The 12694-nt window shown below is 36.6% G+C and overlaps 2 protein-coding genes across 2 annotated transcripts in view; one reads left to right on the top strand and one right to left on the bottom strand.

The window, feature by feature from the left end:
• The window catches only part of LOC110456415 (protein MTL1-like), a 24326-nt gene extending 17689 nt beyond the window's left edge, over window positions 1-6637 (bottom strand). Inside the window, exon 1 of the mRNA XM_021507170.1 lies at window positions 6549-6637. The gene's annotated coding sequence lies outside the window, so the exon portion shown is untranslated. The remainder of the gene's footprint in view (window positions 1-6548) is intronic.
• Window positions 1-12694, top strand: part of LOC110456442 (activating signal cointegrator 1 complex subunit 3-like) — a 356696-nt gene that overhangs the window by 332943 nt on the left and 11059 nt on the right. Inside the window, exons 36-39 of the mRNA XM_021507214.1 lie at window positions 2561-2672; window positions 5382-5516; window positions 6650-6705; window positions 11203-11371. Of these exons, the coding sequence (XP_021362889.1) occupies window positions 2561-2672; window positions 5382-5516; window positions 6650-6705; window positions 11203-11371 (472 nt within the window). The remainder of the gene's footprint in view (window positions 1-2560; window positions 2673-5381; window positions 5517-6649; window positions 6706-11202; window positions 11372-12694) is intronic.

Consider the following 12694-nt stretch of genomic DNA (forward strand, 5'->3'; position numbering starts at 1 on the left):
AAAGAAGAACTAAACAGATCTTTCTCATATTGCAATGATCGATTCTATTTCTTTCACATTAAGTACTGTACTAGTAAATATGTGAAATGACAAACTCACTTTTATATGGCTTTCATACACATCAGTATTAAGTTTGATCAAAATTTACCTCAAGGTGCATTTACTGTTAACATGACTCTATCAAACAGATTAGAGGAAAGAAGAGAAAAGATCGAACTGACAAAGAACTAATGAAGATGGTACAAAGGTGGGCACCAAGATCCCTCTGGGATCTCTTGTTTTCAACACGTTTCAATCTGATAAAGAAAAAAGAAAAGAAAAAATCACTCAAACCTCTATTACCTGACCTTTGAATATTCCAACATTTTTTTCAAATCCAACATGATACTGTTATTATATTTCTTTTGAAATGTACCAAATAAGGCCTGCGTATTTCAACATCTTGTCTAATTTGACCAATATCCTGTGCCCACAGGGTGTCAGATCAGACAGGTCAACCTTGCCAATGTTGTGTGGCCCATGATCCATAGGGTGTCAGATTAGATGGATAAGTCTTACCAATATATTGACGCACAAAAAATCAGATTAGACCCTTAAACTGTCTGTCTGATATATTGTAACCCAAAGGTTGTCTGATAAGTACCAAAATCCATCAAAATATCAAAGGCCAAATCATCATCTCCGGATACTGACTCAATAAGGAAAATCCAATGAACACTTGGGGAATTCAGGTCATATTACGCAAGTTTAAGTACATTTGTGAGAGCAACTTATGACGCACCAAGTCTATTTGTCAAGTGGAAGCAATCCTCAATTTAACATGTATGATAGAACTACTGAGATAGAAATATATTATTCAATCATTTGGACGAGGCAACAAAATGTGATAGATGTATGAATTGTATGACACTGCATGTGGAAGAGATGTTTATCAACTCTCTAAATGACTTGATTTTCAATTTTAAAAAGATGAAAATTGCCTAAAATTTTAAATCAACTAACTGAGTTATGTAAAAATGATGAACAACAATGAACTGTAGAAAGCCTACTAATTAATTAACTGTTGTGAGTGTCTTATGGTGAAATGTATATTATTCACATTCAAATATGTTGCACAATACAAATTTATGTAACACAGGACTCCATTTGTCAGTTATTTTCAAACATTTTTTACCATGGTGATGTACTGTAAACACACATATTTCAGTGGTATACTAATGTCAGTACTTGTTCGCACTTTGAATTTGGTGCTAAATTGGGATTGCGTTAATTAACATGTAGTTTTCTATTGCATTATTGTGAGAGCGCCAATCCATCAACTTAAAAGGCATTATTCTATTAATATTTGATCTAACGCTAAAGTTCTAGACAGTTTAAATAAATACATCTATAGAATTTCAGACAAAACAAATTAATGTGTATGGTGGAATAATATAAAGAGTATTTAAAAAAATGTTGATTTTTTTTTCTTCAAATAAGCTGATATGCCTGAATCAATTGTTTTCTAATTACAGACAAATATTGATCATATCTACTCTACTATATATAAAATCTAGCAGAATGATTTGATGCCTGACTGATAAGGCATCACTGTGGTAGATTTTGACACCGTGGTGGGCATGCATGTATTAATTGGACACAGTTATTGATCAATGATAAGTGTTGGTACATCACTCACGTTGTAGAATTCACCAAAATACACTCACCACATTTATCAATTCATAAAAAGTACTGATAGGGAGTGCCCCGTTACTGTGTATATAGGATGTACAAGGAATAGCTGTTACTCATATTGACAAGTTAGCTTTATAAGTAATGCACCAGGAATGGCTAGAAATTATCAGCCAAACAAACACAATGGATGATGTCGTTAACACGCTGGGTTATCCTGTTATATTTAAAAATTACACGGAAAAACCTATATATTGTGCGGAAAACAGGAAGCTATCATCTAATAACACTTAGGAACATGACTGTGAACTGTAATTGTAAGCATATATACTTACATGACATAACAAGTTCTATAGGCCTGAACCCAGAGGTTCAAAGCATGCATGGTTATCTTAATGGAAATTACATGTAAAAATGTTTTTTCTAGGATATCTTCAGATTTTAAAACTTAAAAGTGTATCACCTTGTCTTGCTTGGGTGAACGACTATGAAATGTTTTTGAATTAATGACCTTGACCAATATTCAAGGACGCTGGTGTCATTTGTGTCAAAATCTTCAAATTGGTCCTTTTCAAGAAAAACTGAAGCCTACATTTAGCTTTTTTGGGTTGATTCAAATGTCTTGTTATGTATTTGTCAACACCATTATAAAACGAGTGATACAGGCCCTTTAGATTTCTTGTTTCAGAGCCTGTTTTTTTTTTTTAACAGTACAGCGCTAGCAGCTGAAGTCATTCTTGAATCTAAATCAAAACAAATGGTCATCATCTTGTCATTGCTGATGTTGCATTTTGTTAAGTTAATATAGCTGGTTTTTATTGTTTTGCTGACGATAATGTTCCTGATCTTGTTGATGCTGGAGTGGTCTTGTTTGGTTTTGTCATTACAGTTACTACAACCTTGACGACACAGACTATGACAGTATCAACAAGTTCCTGTCTGGCCTGGTGGAGAAGGCACTGTTTGAACTGGAGTCTTCCTACTGTTTGGAGATTGGCGAGGTATGTACAGGCAATTATTGATGATATTCTTTGTTTCCTCACATTATGCACATTTTCCAGACTTGAAGTGATGAAATGATATAGATTGATTTTTTTTAATTTTTTTTTAGCTAATTATTAAGCCAATAAAATGTGCAAAGTATTTTTTAAAAGCAATATTTGTCAACTAAATAGTTAAATTTAACTTGTAAAATATACACTAGATTAACTGGCATTGAGAGTAAGTAAAAAGCAGAAGAGAAACGGATCATATTGAATATTGAAAAATTGCTGGAACAGCTATAGGTGGCCATTGTGATGTGGAGACCATAGCAGGTATGGAATTTCTGGAAACAGCTAGGGTCATCGTGTTTGGGAGGCCATAGCAAGAACAGAGATTTTGGAAACAGTTAGGTTGTCATTGTGTTTGGGAGGCCATAGCAAGAACAGAAGTTCTGGAAACAGATAGGTTGTCATTGCATTTGGGAGGCCATAGCAAGAACAGAAATTCTGGAAACAGATAGGTTGTCATTGTGTTTGGGAGGCCATAGCAAGAACAGAAGTTCTGGAAACAGATAGGTTGTCATTGTATTTGGGAGGCCATAGCAAGAACAGAAGTTCTGGAAACAGCTAGGTTGTCATTGTATTTGGGAGGCCATAGCAAGAACAGAAGTTCTGAAAACAGTTAGGTTGTCATTGTGTTTCGGAGGCCATAACAAGAACAGAAGTTCTGGAAACAGATAGGTTGTCATTGTATTTGGGAGGCCATATCACGAACAGAAGTTTTGGAACAGCTAGGTTCATTGTGTTTGGGAGGCCATAGCAAGAACAGAAGTTCTTGAAACAACTAGGGTCATTGTATTTAGGAGGCCATAGCAAGAACAGAAGTTCTTGAAACAGATAGGTTGTCATTGCATTTGGGAGGCCATAGCAAGAATAGAAATTCTGGAAACAGTTAGGTTGTCATTGTGTTTGGGAGGCCATAGCAAGAACAGAAGTTCTGGAAACAGATAGGTTGTCATTGTATTTGGGAGGCCATAGCAAGAACAGAAGTTCTGGAAACAGTTAGGTTGTCATTGTGTTTGGAAGGCCAAAGCAAGAACAGAAGTTCTGGAAACAGCTAGGGTCATTGTATTTGGGAGGCCATAGCAAGAACAGAAGTTCTGGAAACAGCTAGGGTCATTGTATTTGGGAGGCCATAGCAAGAACAGAAGTTCTGGAAACAGTTAGGTTGTCATTGTATTTGGGAGGCCATAGCAAGAACAGAAGTTCTGGAAACAGCTAGGTTGTCATTGTGTTTGGGAGGCCATAGCAAGAACAGAAGTTCTGGAAACAGCTAGGGTCATTGTGTTTGGGAGGCCATAGCAAGTATGGAATTTCTGGAAACAACTAGGGTCATTGTGTTTGGGAGGCCATAGCAAGTATGGAGTTTCTGGAAACAACTAGGGTCATTGTGTTTGGGAGGCCATAGCATGAACAGAAGTTTTGGGACAGCTAGGGTCATTGTGTTTGGGAGGCCATAGCAAGTATGGAATTTCTGGAAACAGCTAGGTTGTCATTGTGCTAGAAAGGCTATATAGCAAAAAGTTTGAATAGAAAGTGCAAACTTTTACCAAATGGGTATATAGAATCTTTACCAAAAGGTGGATAGATTACTGAGTATGGGTTTATTAATGGTAAAATGCAGTGCTTTAATTATATTCCCCTTGCAGGGAGATATAGTCACATGTTCCTCCATATGGGTTTTAATCTTGTAGTCACCATAGGCTGGTATTCTATATCTCATCCAAACTTGGTACAATGATAATGAATGGCAAGAAGATGAACCCTAATCAAGTTCAAGGTATTAGATCAAAGGTCAAGGCCATTGGTGGAAGTTATAATTTCTGGTAGGCTCACACTATGTTCACTGTATAGCTAACAACTTCAATGTTTAACAGATATTACTTAAACTTGATACAGTGAGTACAATCGGAAATGTCTTGTGTTTTAGGGTATTACAGACAAGGTCCATGTCACCGTTACTATTTATAGAAATGTTTTGTGTTTTAGGGTATTACAGACAAGGTCCATGTCACCGTGACTATTTATAGAAATGTTTTGTGTTTTAGGGTATTACAGACAAGGTCTATGTCACCATTACTATTTATAGAAATGTTTTGTGTTTTAGGGTATTACAGACAAGGTCCATGTCACCGTTACTATTTATAGAAAATAATTGTAATCAGTGTAGCTTTTATATATCTGAACAGATTTGATTAAAACTTCATACAAAAATATGAGAATACCTGGAAACAGGTTGTGTTTCAGTGTGTTTTAACCAAGGTCAAGTTCACCATGACTATTGATAGAAAATACTTTTCATCGATCTAATTTTGAATGGATTTTGATCAAGCTTCTTATAACCAATTAAGAAAACTTCAAACAAGTGTGTGTTTCAGGTGTCAAGGTGAAGGTCACCATTACTATTAATAGAAATTTAGGTCTGGGTCACTTAATTATCACTTTTATAATCTGAGCAACTTTCTTAACTTACCTGAAGAAAATTTCAAAATAAAAAATAAATGCATTTTGATTCAGAAATAGATCAATATAATAACACCTTATTTTACTACCAGAGGATGAATTTGCTATCATTTTCAATACCATTTTGTGAATTGCATTGTTGTTAAGAAGATAATTCTATAAATATGTCTAAGCAGTTTATTACTGTGAAGTTTGTGTTTCCAGGATAACAAGGCCATTCGTCCCCAGACTCTGGGGCGTATTTCCTCCTACTACTATCTCAACCACAACTCTGTACGCAAGTTCCGCCATTCTCTGAATGCTGAGTGCACGATCGAGGATCTCGTAGAAGTTCTCTCCGTAAGTCACACCATCCCAGAAATTATAAAAATTCTCTCCTTTAAAAAGTCACACCATCACAGAACACATAGAAATATTCTCAATAATTCACACCCTGACATTCTAAATATACTTTCCATTATTCAAACCAGCCATGAACTCGTTGAAATTCTTCCCATAAGTCACATTATCTCTGAGCTCCTAAATACAATGCAAAAAGGGGAGGCCGGGAGTCCTGACCTCAATGACAATGTTATCTTCATCAGACATGCTTTACCCAAAACCATACTCTAATCCCCAAATCCATACTCTAATTCCCAAAACCATACTCTTATCCCCAAATCCATACTCTTATCCCCAAAACCATACTCTTAAATCCCCAAATCCATACTCTAATCCCCAAATCCATACTCTAATTCCTAAAACCATACTCTAATTTCCAAAACCATACTCTAATCCCCAAATCCATACTCTAATTCCCAAATCCATACTCTAATCCCCAAATCCATATTCTAATCCCCAAATCAATACTCTAATCCCCAAAACCATACTCTAGCTAATTTCCAAAGCCATACTCTAATCCCCAAATTCATACTCTAATTCCCAATTCCATACTCTAATCCCCAAATCCATATTCTAATCCCCAAATCCATACTCTAATCCCCAAAACCATACTCTAGCTAATTCCCAAAACCATACTCTAATTCCCAAATCCATACTCTAATTCCCAAATCCATACTCTTATTCCCAAATCCATACTCTAATAGTCACACTTAAGTGTTAATTGAGCTGCACATAATGAACATATCAGATTCATCAATTCAAGACTAAATTGAACTCTGTAGAGATACCTTAACATACTTTAGACATGTACACAACTCAGTATGGAATCATTCAACTTGAGACATCCACAAAAATCATTATCAGGTCTTAAAAGAAATGTACACTTTTTTTCTATAATAAGCTTCAACTAATAAAATCTTATTTAGATACATGTAATAATTTGGAATTTGAAATGTACACATACTTTAGCGTTTTTGACTATGAACTTACCTGGTATGTTTTAAACAGCACTTATATCCTTTATGTCACATACTAGCCATAACTGTAATATGTATTCAAATGTTTTACATTTGGTCCGATTTTACTTACAGAGTGCAGAGGAATATGCCCAACTTCCTGTGCGACACAACGAGGACCAGATTAACAGGTAAACTTCTGACACAGCAAAATATTGTGTAGGTACGTAACTGTTCTAGGACCGACACGGCCAGGTATTAACAGGACATGGTATAAAAATTCACAGACACATGAAGTGTAAGAAATAGCGGTCCTGGCACCTACACTGCCAAATATTAACGGGACAGTTAAACAGTAAATACAACACAGTGATGTAAGAAACAAGTTGGTAACAGTCCTGGCACCGTGAGGTATAAAGTATAGGTAACAATTCTAGTAACTTCACTGCCAAGTATTAACAGGACCGACAGTAGGTAAAACAGACATACAAAACACCTACAACCTAACAATATTCTCCATCAGGTACATGTAGCTTAAACGCAAAATTCTAAATATTTTTCTGAAACTTGAAATACTAAGGTATAATGAAGAAAACAAGCGTTTGGCATGATCAAAACTTCCCATTCAACAATTGTGGATTATTGAGTGGAAAATATGTGTAGTTTGTTACATAATATAACATAGATTACACAAATTAATATTGTCACGCTGATAATATCACAGATTTGTTAGGTGGGTGTTTTTGTGTGTGCTTTTTCATCATCTGTAGAAGTCTGTAAGATTGCAATGGATATAGAACCCATCAAAGATATAGGGTGTGTTAAAAGCTCTCCAGTCCAAGATTGTACAAAAATAGTTCTGTGCCGATACATTTTATTTTATCGTGGTGTTTTCCGGAGATGGATAACACATAAAGGTAAATCATAAAACAGATTTTACAGTCACTCTTTAAACACCAGGGGAGAAGAAATTTTATAGTTTTTGTGGTGGTTGTACTAGGTGTAGGATTAAAATCCATCAGAACATCTATGTTAATGTCATTCATGATGTATATTTAAAATGTATCTGTGTTTTGCACCTTTAAAGTATGGCTATTTTGTCAGCATCCGTACCTTGAATTTATCCTAAATGATCCCAGGGCACCAATCACCTACTCAAAATAGGGTGCTTGGCTTATAACAGGACAATGAAATAGCATTTGTTGGGGGTTTTGATGAGTTGCAATAGATATAGGTGGACCTATTACCAGATATGGATTAGCTGCATATATATGGTATTATAACAAAGTAGGTACTCTTTGTTTTGCCTCAGGCTAATCCAATCCAACTGAAAAATGTACAAACTTATCAAAAGATTGCCTTTATATTAAACACTTTCCCAGCATGTGTACAATATTCATCTACTGGAATTCTTTGTATTTTTAGGGGATAGTTTTCTAGATATTTCAAATATGAATTAAATTATCACTTTTATTTTTGTTCAAAATGTTTTAATCATCATTTTACAACTTGCAAACTCTTTTGTATCTACGGAAAAAGCAACTTGCCCTCCTTTCAAGGTCACAGGGGCTAAATGAATAAATAGTGATTTCAACGAAAGTTTCCAGATATTATAACTACCACCTGAAGGTGTGCATCCAGGTTTTATTTTTTCATTTGACTCATTTTTACGTTTGGCCCTTTATTGAAAAACCCTGTACATTTTTGTCGTGACAGCTCCTTCTAAAGAAACGCATCGATTTCAATGAAAATTTCCGTATATGATAACTACCAACTAAAGTTGCGCATGAAGGTTGTTTTTTTTTCTACCCTTTTTATGGAGTTAAGGCCCTTTGTTGAAAAATTCTTGTCCCGACAACTTCTATACTACATAGCCAATTTCAAAAAAAGTTTCAAGATATGGTATCTACCCTTCTGACGTTGTGCATCCCAGTAATAATCTTTCATTTTGACCCTTTTTTTATGAAGTAATGCCCCTTTGTTGATAAAAGCTTCATCCTTCTCCTACACTACTTTGCCAATTTGAATGAAAGTTTACAGATAAGGTAATTACCCCCTGACTTCATGCAACTAGGTAGTATTTTTTTCATTCCGACCATTTTTACGGAATTACAGCTGGTAATTCTTTGAAAATCCTTTTCCGAACAATTCTTCCTTTCCTACTAGGCCGATTTCATCTTTGCTAACATGATTTGGTATGCAAGTATGATTTGGCATAAGGAGGGAGTACAGGAAGTATGTCGCTGTGACCTATATACTAAATTAGGTGTACAGCTCTGTAAACAAAGAAGTCATTACTGGTGGGGGACTATGGATTGCTTTGCAACACTTTGTCTTAGTTATGCTAGGTTCCCACTGTCGTATGATCCGTTACGAACACCACGACTGGCCATTCGTAGCTGATCGTTGAATTTCTCTGAAATTCAAGTTTGGATACGAGGTGTTGCGAGTCGATACGTTCTGATACAATTTGTTGCGCTCGGATGCGACCTGGTCATGATCATGATTTGTCATTTTCAGGTGTCACGATCTGTCACGGTCTGATCTCCCGTTGTTTTGCAAGGATTGTTTCAATCGAGTCCAATCAAATCGTAACAGATTGTGAGCGTTTGTGTAAAACGTAACAATCAAAAGTTATATCTACTTGCATTTACTTGCATCTTCTCGTATTAACTCCTATCTGCTTGTGAGTCAATCGTGTCAGGTCTTGAGCAATGGGAACCTACAGAGCGTAACAGGTANGACCTATATACTAAATTAGGTGTACAGCTCTGTAAACAAAGAAGTCGATCATTACTGGTGGGGGGACTATGGATTGCTTTGCAACACTTTGTCTTAGTTATGCTAGGTTCCCACTGTCGTATGATCCGTTATGAACACCACGACAGGCCATTCGTAGCTGATCGTTGAATTTTTATGAAATTTCAGGTTTAGATACGAGGTGTTGCGAGTCGATACGTTCTGATACGATTTGTTGCGCTCGGATGTTTGTTTTGATGGGATTGTTTCAATCGAGTCCAATCGAATCGTTACAGATTGTAAGCGTTTGTGTAAAACGTAACTATCAAAAATTATATCTACCTGCATTTACTTGCATCTTCTCGTATCAACTCCTATCTGCTTGTTAGTCATTCGTGTCAGGTCTTGAGCAATGGGACCTGACAGAGCGTAACAGAACGTGGGAGTTTACAACACATCTCAACAGAGTGTGGTGTTTGTCTTGTCTAAGATCGATCGCGATCACCACGATTTGGAAGCACGATTAGATGCAATCTGTCGCACTTTGTTACGATGCGATACAATTGCAATCTGATTTTGAACCGTTCAAAAAGTTTCTACCATTAACATGATTGCCACGACTGACCTTAAGATCTGATAGAATCACCATGTTTAGTCCACGATTAAGACAATAATTTCAATCGTGCTGCGAATCGTGATAGTGGGAAACTAGCATTAGCTTTCAGCTTACAGTTATGGTTTTTATTGGACGGGAGTATTGGTTAGACATTGGCTAACAGTTTCGGTTATATTTGGCTAAGAGCATGCTTATAGGTAGAGCCACAAAGTTTGCAAGAAGAAATGACTTGACATGATTTCAAAATATCATAATTGAGGAACTCATGACAATAAAAAAATAAGTGTGCAAAATAAAATGTCAATTTTTTTATTAGCTCACATGCCTGAAAGGCAAGTGAGCTTATGTCATGGTGCGGCTTCCGTTGTTGGTCCGTCATCCGTACGCCCGTCTTCGTCCGTCAACTTCTCTTATAAACAACTTCTTCTGAAGAACTGACCGGCCTAGAGTCAGGATATTTGGCTGAAAGCTTCGTTGGTAGGGGCCAGACAAAGTTTGAAAATGAAAATGACCTTGACCTACTTTCAAGGTCACAGGATTCAAATTTGTAAAACACTTCTTCCTAAGAAGTGAAAGGTATACAATCCTAAGTTTTGGCTGGTAGCTTCTTGGGGTGGATCCTGACAAAGTTTGCGAGTAAAAATTACCCTGACCTTTTTTTAAGGTCACAAGGGTCAGATATGTCAAACACTTCAAGCGACTTTTTCTGAGGAACTTAAAGGTATCGAATCTTCATATTTGGCTGGTAACTTTTTGAGATTCAGCATGACAAAGTTTGCAAATGAAAATGACTTTGACCTACTTTCAGGGTCACGACTTCTTCTGAATAATGGAAAGGCATAGAATCATAATATTTGACTGGTGACTTCTGGCGATAGAGCTCACCAAAGTTTGCAAATAAAAATGAACTCAACCTACTTACAAGGTCACAGATCAAACGTAAAAAACATTTCAAAAGATTTGTTTTGAAGAACCTAAAGGAATGGATTCATAAGATTTGGCTGGTAGCTTCTTGGGATAGAGCCAACAAAGTTTGAAGGGAAAATGACATTGACCTACTCACAAAGTCACAGGGGAAAATATGTCAAACAATCTGAAGAAGAACCAAAAAGCATAGAATCATATAATAATATTTGGCTGGTACGTAGTTTCAACAGATGGTGCCGACAAAGTTAACGGGTGATATATTTGTAGCACAGTATAATATTTAATAAGAATACTTTGCTATGACTCGTTAAATATTAAGGTGAGCGATACAGGCCCTCTTTGCCTCTTGTTGAAAATGTACACCAGTCTTAAGTAATCTGAAATATTGTTTTGTTTGTTTCCATAGTGAACTGGCGACCAAGGTGCCGCTGGCAGTTAATCCCCATTCCTACGAGTCCTCCCACACCAAGGCTTGTCTCCTTCTACAGGCCCACTTCAGTCAACTCTCACTTCCCTCATCTGATTACAACACAGACACTAAGTCTGTCCTGGACCAGGCCATCCGTGTACTACAGGTAAGTCTGTCCTAAACATCTATATAGTACAGGTAAGTCTATCCTCACCATGCATCTATAAAGAACATGTAAGTCTGTCCTCAACATATATGTAGTAAAGGTAAGTCCCTCCACAACATCCATATACTATAGGAAATTCTGTCCTCAACATCTATATAGTACAGGTAAGCCATGTCACCGTGACTAAGGAATGGATTCATGACTGTTATCAATAACTATATACTACAGGTAAGTCTGTCCTCAATATCCATATACTACAGGTAAGTCTGTCCTCAACATCCATATACTACAGGTAAGTCCTTCCTCAACATCTGTATACTACAGGCAAGTATGTCCTCAACATCAATATACTACAGGTAACTCTGTCCTCAACATCAATACACTACAGGAAAGTCCCTCCTCAACATCTGTATACTACATGTAAGTCTGTCCTCAACATCTATATACTACAGGTAAGTCCCTCCTTAACATCTATATAGAACAGGTTAGTCTGTCCTCAACATCCGTATACTACAGGTAAGTCCATCCGCATCATCCATTTACTACAGGTAAGTCTGTCCTCAACATCTATATAGAACATGTAAGTCTATCCTCAACATATATATAGTAGAGGTTAGTCCCTCCACAACATCCATTTACTACAGGTAAGTCTGTCCTCAACATCTATATAGAACAGGTAAGTCTGTCCTCAACATCTATATAGAACATGTAAGTCTGTCCTCAACATATATATAGTACAGGTAAGTCCCTCCACAACATCCATATAATACAGGTAAGTCTGTCCTCAACATCTATATAGTACAGGTAAGTCTGTCCTCAAAATCTATATAGCACAGATAAGACTGTTATCAATAACTTTATACTACAGGTAAGTCTGTCCTCAATATCCATATACTACAGGTAAGTCTATCCTCAACATCCATATACTACAGGTAAGTCCTTCCTCAACATCTGTATACAACAGGTAAGTATGTCCTCAACATCAATATACTACAGGTAATTCTGTCCTCAACATCCGTATACTAAAGGTAAGTCTGTCCTCAACATCCATATACTACAGGTAAGTCCTTCCTCAACATCTGTATACTACAGGTAAGTATGTCCTCAACATCAATATACTACAGGTAATTCTGTCCTCATCATCTGTATACTACAGGTAAGTCTGTCTTCAACATCAATACACTACAGGTAAGTCCCTCCTCAACATCTGTATACTACAGGTAAGTCTGTCCTCAACATCTATATACTACAGGTAAGTCCCTCCTCAACATCTATATAGAACAGGTTAGTCTGTCCTCAACATCCATATACTACAGGTAAGTC

Source organism: Mizuhopecten yessoensis, unplaced genomic scaffold (genome assembly GCF_002113885.1).
Source record: "Mizuhopecten yessoensis strain PY_sf001 unplaced genomic scaffold, ASM211388v2 scaffold8745, whole genome shotgun sequence".
Classification (NCBI taxonomy): domain Eukaryota; kingdom Metazoa; phylum Mollusca; class Bivalvia; order Pectinida; family Pectinidae; genus Mizuhopecten; species Mizuhopecten yessoensis.